The 14918-nt window shown below is 38.3% G+C and overlaps 1 protein-coding gene across 1 annotated transcript in view; it reads right to left on the bottom strand.

The window, feature by feature from the left end:
- Positions 1–14918, bottom strand: part of ASH1L (ASH1 like histone lysine methyltransferase) — a 233916-nt gene that overhangs the window by 61468 nt on the left and 157530 nt on the right. Inside the window, exon 7 of the mRNA XM_037050750.1 lies at positions 12788–12892. Coding sequence (XP_036906645.1) covers positions 12788–12892 — 105 coding nt within the window. The remainder of the gene's footprint in view (positions 1–12787; positions 12893–14918) is intronic.

The following is a 14918-nucleotide window of genomic DNA, read 5'->3' as shown; positions in this document are numbered from 1 at the left end:
TTCTCTTTTTCATTTTTATCTTGAGTAATGTAATTACCATGTGCACTGGTGTGTGCCTGCTTGGGTTCAACTTCTCTGGGACTCTCTGAGCTTCCTGGACTTCCTGAAAGTCTATTTCTTTTGCCAAATTGGAGAAGCTCTCCTTCATTATGTTTTCAAATAAGTTTTCAACTTTTTGCTCTTCCTCTTCTCCTTCTGGCATCCCTGATTTGAATGTTGGAATGTTTAAAGCTATCCTGGAGGTTCCTACATCTCTCCTCATTTTTCTGAATTCTTGTTTCTTCATTGTCCCTAAATCATTGATTTGAGTGCCAGTTTCCTTCCCTTCACTGTTGGTTCTCTGTATATTTTCCTTTATTTCAATTTGCATCGTCTTCACTTTTTCCTGTATCTTGCAACCATCCTCAACCATTTCTGTGAGCATCCCAATTATCAGTTTTTTGAACTCTGCATCTGATAGGTTTTGCTCTCTCTTCACTGCTTAGTTCTATTTTTGGAGCTTTGATCTTTCATTTTGGCCATATTTGTTTAGCCTTGGTGCAGCTGTTACATTGTAAGAGGCAAAGCCTTAGGTATTTTCTGGGGTGGGGCAACCCATGTCCCTTCATTGTGGAGCTGTATGTGGGGGAAGAATCCAAAAGGGAACAATGTGACTTGCTTGGTTCTCAACAGCTTTTAGTAACTTCCCCTGCTTCCCACAAGCCACTTGGGTCCTTCAGGTGTTAATTCCCAGGTGGGTGGGCTGGTGTAGATTCTAGGACCCTGTGGGTCTCGTCAATGAACTCTCCTGTAAAGCGGGGAGTTTCTCCAGGCACTGTAAACACAGATTTTTACAGCCAGATTTTTGAGGCTTTTTTTTGCCCATACTGGAACCCTGGATTGCACAGTCTGTCTTGCTCCAGTAGTTCCCCCCAGGTTTATCTGCATACAAATGTGGGGCTGCATGGTTCTCCAGTTGCCACCTTGCTTCAAGTTCTCCTGACTGTTTCTTCTTTAACTCCTTGGTTTTCAGACTTCCATACAGTTCAATTTTCTGGCAGTTCTGGTGTTTTTGTGTTTAATTTTTTTGTTATCCTTCTCTTGGTTGTTCACAAAGGCAAAGGGTATATACTATGTCTACATTGGCAAGATATTAATTGCCTTTAAAAATCAGTTTGAGTTCCGCCAAGATGGAGGTGGAAACACTGTGCCTTCTCCCACAACCAAGTTTGAATACAACAAAGGTTTGGAGAACAAAGACGACGCCAAAGAAAATAAAACTGAACTATATGGAAGTCCAACAACAACGAACCATTCAACCCAGACCTGTAAGAGGGGCGGAGCTAGCAGCGGACCAGGGTTGGGCAAGAAGGATCCCCGACCCCAGGCACACAGGCAGCCGGGGTAGCACTGCAGACCCAGTGAGGGGCAGGCTGACCACGGTCACACATTAGCTCATGCAGATAAACCAGCAGAGGAGTGAGCCGTGAGATGGACCACGCAGGCCCCAGCGGGCGAACCCAGTGAGTGTGGAAGGCGGCAGGCTGACCACGGTCGCACATTCACACACAGTGGGACAGACCGTGAAAGCCCCAGCAGCGGGAGGCGGCAGAGGGGACTGCCATTGCTTTCCTTTGACCCCGCCCCCACATACAGCATCACAACCCAGTGCCTGGGTTGCCCCGTCCTGGCGAACACCTAGGGCTTTGCTCCTCATACTCAACAGGCACGAACAGTCCAAAACATGGCTCAAGAAGAACTCAAAGCCCCAGAGCCCATAACTCTAAGTGACCAGGAAATTGCGAACCTCTCAGATGCACAGTTCAAGACACTGGCGATCAGGATGCTCACAGAACTGGTTGATTTTAGCCACAAATTAGAGGAACATATGAAGGCTAAACTAATTGAAATGAAGGGAAATGCACAGGAAACCAATAGTGATGGAAAGGAAACTGGGACTCAAAGCAATGGAGTGGACCAGAAGGAAGAATGAAACATCCAACCAGAAAAGAATGAAGAAACAAGAATTTAAAAAAATGAGGAGAGGCTTAGAAACCTCCAGGACATCTTTAAATGTTCCAACATACAAATTACAGGAATACCAGATGGGGAAAAGAAACAGCCATGAATGGGAAACTTATTTGAACAAATGATAAAGGAGAATTTCCTCAGTCTGGCAAAGGAAATAGACTTCCAGGAAATCCAGGAAGCTCAGAGAGTCCCAAAGAAGTTGGATCCAAGAAGGAACACACCAAGGCACATCGTCATTACATTAGCCAAAATTAAAATGAAGGAGAGAATTCTAGAAGTAGCAAGAAATAAGGGAACAGTCACCTACAAAGGAGTTCCCAACAGACAGTCAGCGGATTTCTCAAAAGAGACCTTCCAGGCAAGAAGGGGCTGGAAAGAAGTATTCCAAGTCATGAAATCCAAAGACCTACAGCAAAGATTGCTTTATCCAGCAAAGCTTTCATTTATTTATTTATTTTTTTCATAGTTGTAAAATTTGGGGCTTTTAATAAGGAATCTTATTTTTTGGAGACTATTTAAGAAATAGCTACTTAGCTGACTCAATGGATGATTTTCTTACATTTATGATTTAAGGGAGAGGGTGGATAAGATGACCTCTCTAGTTATTTTCTTTTTTTTTTTCAATTTTTTTATTTAATTATTTTTCAAGTATAGTTTTCTGTCTATTACTCCCATCCCATCCCACCCCCCATCCTCCCCCCTCCCTCCCATTTCCACCCTTCTCAGTTGTTGTCCATGTATCCTTTATATAGGTTCCTCTAAATCCCTCCCTTATTTCCCCTGAAATTCCCTCCCCTCTCCCCTCTGGTCACTGTCAGCCTGTTCTCTATTTCAGTGTCTTTGGTTATATTTTGCTTGCTTGTTTGCTTTGTTGTTTAGCTTCCTGTTAGAGGTGAGATCATATGGTATTTGTCCTTCAACACCTGGCTTATTTCACTCAGCATAATGCTTTCCAGTTCCATCCATGTTGTTGCAAAAGGTAGCCATTTAGAATGGAAGGACAGATAAAGTACTTCTCGGATAAGATCAAATTCAAGGAGTTCATCATCACCAAGCCCTTATTATATGAAATGTTAAAGGGACGTACCTAAGAAAAAGAAGATAAAAAATATGAACAGTGAAAGGACAGCAAAACTCACAGTTATTAACAACCACACCTAAAACGAAAGCAAACCAGGACAGCTAGATCAGGAGTGGAACCATAGAAATGAAGAACACATGGAGGGTTAGCAATAGGGGAGTGGGAGGAGGAGAAGGGGGAAGGTACAGAAAATAACTAGCATAGATGGTAGGTAGAAAACAGATAGGGGAGAGGCCAAGAATAGTAGGGGAAACATAGAATCTAAAGAACTTGAGACACGTGGTCATAAACTAAAAGGGGCGAATGGTGGGGGAGGGGATGTGCAGGGTAGAGGGGAATGAAGGGGGGGAATAGAAGAACTGTATTGGTATAATCAATAAAATATATTTTTAAAAAGTAAATAAAAAATAAAATGTTTCAGATCTCGCTAGTTCTTGGTATGCGATACAGTTTTTAAATCAAACAGAGACATGTCTTACAAGATACTGGATTGTATAAAAACCTATTTTGGCTGGAATTTTGCAAACCACTCCAGCTATCTTATTATTGCTACTTGGAGTTCTCCACAGAAACCTGAGTGTTGGTGGGCTGGCGGAGGCTCCTCGTTGGTGCTAGTGGCTGGTAGGGTGGCCATGTCACTAATGGATGATGCTAAAAAGCTGATCCTCTACTAGGATCAGTAAATGGATGATGCTAAAAAGCTGATCCTCCTCTGAAATCAGGCCACTAGAAGGCAGGAAACTATATTGCTGCCAGGTGGGGATGAAAGGCAAGGATACCCATCGGGCATTTGCTGCTATGAGTGTGCCTAGGGTAACAGTTTTATCTGTGATGTTTTGCTAGAGTTTGGAGAATATTATCTACAATGTCTTTAGGTTGTCAGCTTTTTAGTTTTAAGTTTGGGATATGTAAGACAGAAAGAAAACCTAGAGAACTCATCACTATGAAGTTCCTCAGTCCTAAGGTCCTTGGATGGCTGCCCTCTTCTCTCCACCTTTCATAGTCTTATGTTTTTATATGTGGTATATAATATTTCAGTAAGACCTTATAATGTTTTACTCATACTTACTGGAACAGGAAAAAGTTCATCTACTTTATCTTCTCTAAATGTCAATTATAAAGTCATCCCCCCTTTTTACCCAAACTCAGGTTGTATAAATACACCCGTGTTTGTTTATCCATTCTATTAGTGGACATCTGGGCTGTCTCTAGTTAATATCTATTATAAATGAAGGTACTATGAACATTTTTACAGATATATGTATTAATTTCTCTTGAATAGGTATATGTTTAGTTTTCCAAAAGTTGCCAGAGCTTTTAAAAAGTAAGTGATGCCATTTTACTCTCCCACAACTATTTTAACACATTTTGTTTGTGTTAACATTTGGTACTAGTTTTAATTTTAGGTAATCTAGGTTTGTAGTATCTCATTGTAGTTTTAATTTGCACTTACTTGATCGGTTATGATGCTCAGTATTTTTCATGCGTTTATGGGTCATATGTAATATTTTTAAATGAGTCTGTGTTAAAATTATCATTTCATTTATTTTTTAAAAGATTTTATTTATTTAGTTTTAGAGGGGAAGGAAGACAGAAAGAGAGGGGGAGAAACATCAATGTATGGTTGCCTCTTGCTGGTCCCCTAATGGGGATCTGGCCCACAACCCAGGCATGTGTCCTGACTGTGAATCAAACCAGCAACCTTTAAGAATGCAGTGCGGCATTCAATCCACTGAGCCATACTAGGAAGGGCTAAAATCTTCACTTTGAAATTGCGTCATCTTTTTTAAAAAATTCATTTGTAGTTCTTTATACATTTAGGATATATACAATTTGTAAATATGTTCTTCTAGTTTGTGGCTTTTTGTTTTTGTAGTGATGTCCTTCGATGAACACGTTTACGATTTTTCAAGACATAACTTATCAGTACTTTCTTTTATGGCCATTACTGTCTATCTAAGAAACATATAATTACAAATAAGTCATGAAGATATTATCTATGCTTTTTTGCAGAAGCCTTATACTTTTATATTTTATGATTAGGTCTTTAATCCATGTCAAATGTGCTTGGAACGAGGTAGGCATGGAAGTTTTTTATAATACTCCGTTGTTTCAGCATCATTTGTTGAAAGAATATTGCTTTTTCCACTGGATTGATTTGATGCCTGAGTCCAAATGAAATAACCATAAATGTGTGAGTCTGTTTCTGGACAATTTATGCTGTTTCATATTTGAATGTCAATAGCACATTTTGATTAAACTATTTTACAGTCACACTTGAAATCAGGTAAGTTAAAGCTTTCAAATTTTATATAAAGATCACCCTGAATATTCTAGGCCCTTTACATTGCCATACAAAGTTTAGAACTAGTTTATCAAATTTTACAGAGAAGTCTACTGGTAATATAATTTACACTGTACTGAATATAACAAACTTCCAGTCTCTAAATGTGGCATATTTCTCCATTTAAGTCTTCTTTAATTTCTCTGACAAATATTTTCATTTAGTGTAAAGACCTTGCCTATTTTATAAAATTATTTAAGATAATTTTATTTTATTAAGATAAACTTATTTTTAATTATTTTAGCTTTTATTACACTATATAAATGATTTTTTAAATGGACTTTTAGCTTCAAAGCAGTACTGAATAGAAAGTACACAGATTTTCCATATATCCTGGGACCCTAAATATGCACTATTAATATCCTCTGCCAGAGTGTTGCATTTGTTATCAACTGATGAAACTATACTGATATATCACTACAACTCAAAGTCCACAAGTTACATTAGGGTTCACTCTTGGTGTTTTATATTCTATGATTTTTGATAAATGTATGTCATGTATCCATCATTACAGTATTACACAGAATAGTTTCACTGCTCTAAAGATCTTCCGTGCTCTGGCCATTCATCTTTCCCTCCACCCGAACCCATTACAGCTACTGATTTTATTAATGTCTCCAGTTTTGCCTTTTCCAGAATGTACTAGAGTTGAAGTCACCCAGTATATATCATTTCCAGATTTCCCTTTCACTGAGTATTACAAATTTAAAATTCCTCAAAGTCTTTTCAAGGCTTAATGGCTCATTTCCTTTTGATGAATAATATTATATTCTCTGGATATACCACTGTTCATTCATTTACCTACTGAAGGGTACCTTCTTTGCTTCTAAATGTTGGCAATTATAAATAAATCTGCTATAAATATCTATATGCAGGTTATTGCACAGACGTAAATTTTCAACTTCTTGGGAAAATACCAAGAATGCAATTGTTGGACCATATGATAACAGTATGTTTGGCCTTATAATAATACAATCAATTTTTATATACTAATTTTGTTTTCAGTAATCTTTCCACTAGTTTTAGTAGTTTCTTGTGCATGTCTTTGGATTTTTTACATACCTGATCATGTCATATACAAACAGAAACAATTTTAGTTCTTTTTTGATCCTATGACTTTTATTCATTATCTTTCCTTACTGTACTGACTACAACATCCAGAATAATGCTGAGCAGTAGAGAGTGAACATTTTCATTTCCTTTCCATTTTTAAGAAGCATTCAATATCTCATTGTTAAGCATGAAGTTAACTGTAGATGCCTTTTATAAAATAAGAAAATTCCTTTCTAGTTTTAAACAGTTTTTTTTTTTGCCTGTATGTTTAAAAAGAACTTTTCTGTTCTGGTTTGTGTAGCTCAGTGGATTAAGTGCTGGCCTATGAACTAAATAAAGGGTCACCTGTTCGATTCCTAGTCAGGGCAGATGCCTGGGTTATGGGCTGGGTCCTCAGTAGGGGGTGCATGAGAGACAACCATACATTGATGTTTCTCTCCTTCCCTTCCCCTCTTCCTAAAAAATAAACAAACAAATAAATAAATAAATAAATGCCCCCCCAACACACACACACACCCCACCCCCACCCCACCCCCTTTCTATTAGTTGATTTGTTTCCCCTGATTTCTCTGTCAGGTCTTCTTCTGTCACGGTCATACTGGCCTCATAAAATAAGTTGGAAAGTGTTTTCCCCTTATTTTCTGAAAGTGTTTAAGATTGGTGTTAGTTCTTTTTCAATTAAGTAATAGAATTCACAAGGACAGCCTTTTAGTTCTAGAATTTTCACGTGAAGAATTTGGTAAGGAATTCAGTTTATTTAAATAATAGCCTATTCAGATGCTTTTTTCTTTTTCTTTTTAAGATTTTACTAATTTACTCTTAGAGAGAGGGGAAGAGAGGGAGAAAGAGAGGTGAGAAACATTAATGTATAAGAGACACATTGATTGGTTGCCTTTCCCATGCCCCAAACCTGGGGCCTGGCCTGCAACACAGGCATGGTCCCGACTGGGAATCAGACAGGCAACCTTTCGGTTTGCAGGCTGGTGCTCGATCCACTGAGCCACACCAGCCAGGGCTTCTATTTCATCTTACATCAGTTTTAAGCAGTATCTTCAAAGGAACTTCTCCACTGTATGTATTTACTGTTAAATGTCCTGGCATAAAGTTATTCAGAATATTCCCTTATTAGCCACTTAATGGCAGTAGGACCTATTGCATGGATACTGGTAATTTATGTTATCTTTTACTTTTCTCTTGATTGGTGCAGCTAGAGGTCATGAATTTTGTTGCTCTTTACAAAGCTCTGCTTAATATTTTATTGATTGTTAATCTTTATCATTTCATTCTTTCTACTTTTACCTCAGTTTTATAGAAATGAGTGGGATGGCTTTGCTGTTCTAACTTACATTGAGTATGTGACTATAATAAGTTAAGGGGAAGGGATATTCACTCTGTGTTAAGTACAAAATAAGTATCATTTAATACTCACAATTCAGCCCAAAAGGAGACTCAATATATACATAAAAATGCTGAGTACACATATATCCAATCATGACAGAACCATTTGTTGAACAGATCATGCTTTTCCTCACTGACCCATTGTGGCACTCATAAAAAAATCAGGTGACCATAAATTTAAGGGTACAATACACATTTTGATAAATTAGTATATCATAAAATACATTTTGTAATGGTAATGAATTCATGAAACCTTGAAAAATAAATATTACTTTCCATTAATTGAATCTGACTTCATCATTGGTAAGATGCATTTAATATTTTTAAAATATATTTTATTGATTATGCTATTACAGTTGTCACATTTCCCCCCTTTCATTCCCCTCCACCCTGCATCCCCTCTCCTACTCACATTCCCCCTTTAGCTCACGTCCATCTGTCAAGTTCTTTAGCTTCTACATTTCCCATACTATTCTTGCCCACTCCCGTCTATTTTCTACCATCTATGCTACTTATTCTCTGTACCTCCCCTCCCCTCCTCCTCCCACTCCCATGTTGATAACCCTCCATGTGATCTCCATTTCTGTTCTAGTTGTTTACTTAGTGTGTTTTTGTTTTAGGTGTGGTTGTTAGTAACTGTGAGTTTGCTGTCCTTTCACTGTTCATATTTTTTATCTTCTTTTTCTTAGATAAGTCCCTTTAACATTTCATATAATAAGGGCTTAGTGATGATGAACTCCTTGAACCTTATCTACTCAGTACTCCTTATCTGAGAAGCACTTTATCTGCCCTTCCATTCTAAATGAAAGCTTTGCTGGATAGAGCAATCCTGGATAGAGGTCCTTGCCTTTCATGACTTGGCATACTTCTTTCCAGCCCCTTCTTGCCTGTAAGGTCTCTTTTGAGAAATCAGCTGACAGTCTGATGGGAACTTCTTTGTAGGTGGCTGTCCCCTTATCTCTTGCTGCTTCTAGGATTCTCTCCTTCATTTTTTAAAAAGATTTTATTTATTTATCTTTGGAGGGGAAGGAGAGACGGAGAGAAACATCAGTGTATGGTTGCCTTTCATGCGTCCCCTGCTGGGAGTTGGCCTGCAGGGAACTGGCCTGCAACGCAGGCACGTGCCCTGACTGGGAATCGAACCTCGATCCTCTGGTTCGCAGGCCTGTGCTCAATCCACTGAGCTACGCCAGCCAGGGCCTCTCTCCTTCATTTTTATCTTGGCTCACGTAATTATGATATGCCTTGGTGTGTTCCTCCTTGGGTCCAACTTCTTTGAGATTTTCTGAGCTTCCTGAACTTCCTGGAAGACTATTGCCTTTGCCAGATGGGAAAGTTCTCCTTTATTATTTGTTCAAATAAGTGTTCCACTTGTCGCTCTTCCTCTTCCCCTTCTGGCACCCCTATTATTTGGATGTTGGAACGTTTAAAGATGTCCTGGAGGTTCCTAAGCCTCTCCCCACTTTTTGAATTCTTGTTTCTTTATTCTTTTGAGTTTGGTTGTTTCTTTCTTCCTCTGGTCCACTCCACTGATTTGTCCCAATTTTCTTCCCATCACTATTGGTTCCCTGTGTATTTTCCTTCATTTCACTTAGTGTAGCCTTCATTTCTTCATCTAATTTGTGATCAAATTCAACCAATTCTGTGAGCATCCTGATTACCAGTGCTTTGAACCGTGCATCTGATAGGTTGGCTGTCTCTTCATCACTTAGTTGTATTTTTTCTGGGGCTTTGATCTATTCTTACATTTGAGCCATTTATTTTTTGTCTTGGTGCTCCTGTTATATAGTGAGGGGCGGGGCCTTAGGTCTTCACCAGTGCAACCCATGTTGCTGGGTTGTGACGCAGTATGTGGGAGAGGGGTCCAAGAGGGAACAGTGGCGCTTGCTCCACTCTCTATCAGACTTCAGTCTCTTCCGCAGCTTCTCCCAAGCAAACTGGGCTTTTCTGGTGCTGATTCCTGTGTGGGCTTGTGCACGTTCTAGGACCCTGTGGGTCTCTCCAACAAACTCTCCTGTGAGGCTGGGAGTCTCTCGGTGCCTCAACCCCCGCACAGGTGTTTTCAATCAGTGTTTTGAGGCTTTATTTCCCTGTGCTGGAACTCTGGGTTGCTCAGTCTGTCTTGCTCTCCAGTTTCACCCAGTTAATCTGCGTGCAAGTATGGGACCAGCGGTCAGCCAGCAGCATTGTGTGCAGTGCTTTGCTTCATAATCCCTGCCTTTCTAGGTCTGCCGGTTGCCACCTGCACACCCAGGGTCTACCTGCTGCTGTCTCCCATACCGGGATGCCTTACGCACCCAGTGCCACCGCTTTTTTTGCCCTGACCCCTCTGCTCGGCAGCCCAACTCCACCCCACCTACCAGTCTGGATGTGTCCATTTTATCTCCTTGGTGGTCTGACTTCCATACAGTTCAATTTTCTGTCAGTTCTGGCTGTTATTTTCTTTCCGAATTGTTGTTGGCCTTATTTTCATTGTGCTAGGAGTCACAGTGTGTCTACCTATGCCTCCATCTTGCATAGGTAGAAGCCCAGATGCATTTAGTTTTGTTTATATAACTAGTATAGCAAAGACAGAGATAAACATAGGTCTGGCTGACTCAAAGTCATACACTTTGTTTATGATATTGGAAGTGATGTCTTTGAAACAATGCAGGGGCCACTCTCCCTATCCTATCGTAAACAATTATTTGAAAAACACAATAGCACTTTCCAGAAAAATAATTATATCCTGTAACAATCTAATTTAAAGTCCCGTTTCACAGGAAAAAAAGAGCCATTATTTGGATAAGTTTTACCATGATTTATCACTTTGTAAAACACTGGGTACAAATTAGTCTTAGTGAGAGATAAAGTGGGGATGCAGGGACAAAAACCTCTAAGTAAGGAATTTCCATTCTGGATCTCTTAACTATTATTCATGCCAGAGACATGACCGAAATATTCGTGTATCATTAATTCCCTCCGTTTCCCTTGGAATTAACTGACTCCTACATCCCCTTAAATAGTTTGAGTTTCATCCAAGATCTAAGGCAATTTCCTAAACAAGACAAAACCAGTAAGACCAAAATGGGTATGTCTTCCTTTAACAAGACTTTTAAGTTACTTCTTATTTTCAAATCCTATTTTTATCATTAGCAGGTTTTAGAAAATAGCTAAATCTGCTAAGAATCTGCTTCCACTGATATGATCTCAAAACAAAAGCAAAAGCTTCTTTCAAGAAACTTTTGGCAATACACCTACAAAATATAAAACTTAACACTTATCTTCATTAAATGAACAGTAGCATAGTTAACTGAGAATTAAATCTTGTAACTCTATGTTGTCATTATACCATTGTCCAGTCACACAATACACAGTAACTAATCTTTATTGCAAAACTCATGTAAACTTGCTGCTTCACATATCCTCCTGATGCTGGTCCCTCTAGAGAGAAAAAGGGGATTAGCAAATCATAACCCAGAGAAGAGCTCCAGAGTCACGGTTGAAGAGAACACTACAAAGCATAGGACATACTGCACAAGTAAGTTCTTCTTGAGAAAAAACTGTCATCTATATTTAGCAATTTAATATAATTTCTCCTCCTTTTCTTTCATTTATCAAACAAATAGTTGATAAACTTCTGTTATGTATTACGCACTGGGAAATCAAAGGAGAATAACAAAGACAAATTATCCTGTACTTGTGGAGCTTATAATATAATGTAGGAGACAGATAACAAATAAGTAAACAAAAATAGTTATTATAGATTAAAACAAGAAAAACAGGGTCCTGTGATGTAGAATAAAGGGAGGGGCCTTCTTTGGTGGGACAATCAGGAAAACAAACAATTTTAAAGAAAATGATATTTAGGCTGATAATGACATTAAGCTCATCCTTAAAGGAAGAGAGGAAACCACTCATGAGAAGGGTCTGAAGAACAGATTTTCAGGAAAAGGGAATGATAAGCATAACAATCTTCTTGGTGGAAAAGAAGCTTGCTTTGTTCTACAATTTGAAAGATGATCAGCAAGACATAACACAGCTAATAAGGAAAAGACAGGAAGAGAAATACAGGGATCGATGTGTAGTGAGGGGCCAGGTCATTCTTAAAAGTCAAAATAAGGGGTTTGTAGTTTAACTCCAATGGTCAGCCACTGAACGTTTAAGCCAATGAATGGTTTGATCTGATTAAGTTATAAAATCATTTATCTTTATAACTGTGTGGAGAATGGATTAGAAGGGAACAAGAATGGAAGCCGACAGATCTGACAGAAGGCTACTGCATACTGCAGTAGCCCAATCAAAAGGTAAAACTGGTATGTTTGGACTTGAGTGATGGCAATGGAATTTCAAAAGATGTATTTCAAGAATGGAAATAATAAAACTTGGAGATGGACTGGTGTTCATCAAAAACAGAAGAATTTAGAATGACTTCTAGGTACTTTTTCTTACCTGATAAGTTAAGGATCCTTCATAGAAGGATTCTAGAAGGTACTATTACCCAAATATGAAGCAAAGTCTCGACATTTTCTCCCCCCGCCCCTCAAAAAAGAAAGATAAATCTTGCTCAATTTTCAAGCAGATAAATGATCAGGAGAAGCAGCAGGACTTCTTACTTTGATTATTACAGATCCATAAATCATCTTACTTCATTTGGACATAGAAAACATTTGAAACTGAACTGATGAATAGTGGGGCTTTCTACAGATAAAGTGTTGTTTATTGAAACTCCAGTGAGTAAGATTTATGCCTCTTTTGACTCCAAGATAGCAAAGAGTTTGCAGAATCCTTCATAGTAAGTATAAATTAAATGGTAAAGAAATGAGCTTAACCACACTGCAGATACATAACAACGATAACGCAAAAGCATTTCACCCAAACTCAAGAAATACCATTTTTTCTCAGCAACACATTGTGTATACCAATACTCACCAACATGAATGGGGGCTGGGAATAATCCATATTCATGCTCTCCTGGAGAGTATTCCAGCTTCTCTTTCTTTAGTTGAATCAATCGGCTCTTTGGGCTATGATTAAGAAAAAACACACACACACATACAGTCAGAGGTAGTAACATTTTCTCCTGTGGTCATATGCAGAAAACAGACCATTCTATCAGGAGCATTTTAAAAAAGATTTTACTCATTTATTTTTAGAGAGAAGAGGAGAGAGGGAGGAAGAGGGAGAGAAACATCAATGTGTGAGAGAATCATCAGTTACCTCTTTCATGCCCCCACCTAGGGACCTGGACCACAGCTCAGACATGTGCCCTGATTGGGAACTGAACTGGCTACCCTTCTGGTTCACAGACCAGTACTCAATTTACTAAGCCACCATCCAGGGCCAATTTAAGTCTTAAATGCCTATTTTTTTAGGGGATAGATACTAAATACTTCCATAGAAAGAGGCTTGTCAGCAGTCTCCAACACTTTTGCTGAAGAAATCTCAATTTCATATCTGACCATGATTACCTTGTATTTTGTTAACAATCTAAAGTTTATAAAGTACTTTCACATATTATCATTTATATTAATCCTGTGAAGTAGGCAAGAAGAAATGTGAAAACAAATGCTCTATGAGATTAGGTGACTTGCCTTATCCCCTAATTTTACTAACTGGTAAGAAGTTTCAAAATGAAAACCTTGGTTTCTTGCTCAGCTCCTATATAATTACTGTTCTCTTCAGAAGATGGTGGAGGAGTACATGGAAGCCACACTAACCTACTCTCAGGACCAATCTCAAATTATAACTATATTGTGGAGAAATCACTTAGAACAAACAAGTGAACAAGAGTGAGAGAGAAGCCTTATACTCTCTATACTCAAACTATGTTAAAACTTTACCAGAAGCTGCTGAGTCACAACAAGGGCTTGCTCCCATACCTTATAAAATAGGGAATGAGGGGACTTCTGGAAGGTTCCAGATTTAATGCTCACATCACTACTGTAACAGCTACCCTGTCTGTCAAACACACAATATTAGAAGACTCCACAAATCAAAAAGACTTTCTTTAGGTTAACTAAATTTAAGTAATATTTACCCTAGCCTGTGTGGCTCAGTTGGGTGGTGCACTGTCACATAAATGGAAGGACTGTAGGTTTGATTTCCAATAAGAGGCAAGCAATCAATGTTAATAACATGGATGTTTCTCTTCTAGTCTCCCTTCTTTAACCTCTCTCTAGAATCAATGAGCATGTCTTCAGGTGAGAATAAAAAAAATACTTTAAAAATTTTTGTAATATTTTATTTTTGTGATATTTTATTAATGTGAGTATGTTCTAGCTACTGTGTACTTTTAAAGTTGGAGAAAAGTGAGTGTATTAATGTTCCTATACCAGGCTGGAACAACTACCAAAACTTCACCTTCTTTATCAAGAATGGTATTTTTCCCTGGGTTTAATTACCATTGTCAGTTGGTGATAATCATAACACACATTTTATTGGATGTGTTAGAAGGGTCTGAAGAATTGTTAGTGCCTTCAATTTCTATAATATGCCTTCATTCTCTGAGTTAACTTTTGGTTATATCTTTATGAATGATTTAAAAATTATTCCATTTCCATTCATATAATGTTATTCGTAATTATAATACGTTAACAAAAGCCATTTACTCTTATCGCCTAAAGGTGGGTTCTAATTTTTTTAAAGATTTTATTTACTTATTTTAGAGAGATGGCGAAGGAAGAGAGAAAGAGAGGGAGTGAAACATCAATGTATGGTTGCCTCTAGCATATCCCACACTAGGGGATATAGCCTGCAACCCAGGCATGGGTTTTTTATCATACTGTGATTTTTATCATACAATTGCCTAAAAGCCACAGCTATAAGCAAAAACTGAGAGTGCTGGAAGAAACACTAACATGGCCTTAGTAAAAAACTGCAGCAGTTGTTTTTGACTAGTGATACTACTTGAAATAGATTTACAGGTATAGATTTCCCTGTTTTAGCTAACAGCCTCACCTCAAACAGACACCTGTCAGATTGTAAAAATGGGACAAAGTTATAATTTTCAAGACATTTTAAGCCAGAAAACAAATTGATTCTGTGAAAGTA

The sequence above is a fragment of the Sturnira hondurensis genome, unplaced genomic scaffold (genome assembly GCF_014824575.4).
Source record: "Sturnira hondurensis isolate 20B ecotype Veracruz unplaced genomic scaffold, ASM1482457v3 Scaffold0006829, whole genome shotgun sequence".
Classification (NCBI taxonomy): domain Eukaryota; kingdom Metazoa; phylum Chordata; class Mammalia; order Chiroptera; family Phyllostomidae; genus Sturnira; species Sturnira hondurensis.
This window is presented reverse-complemented; position numbering and strand designations above follow the sequence as displayed.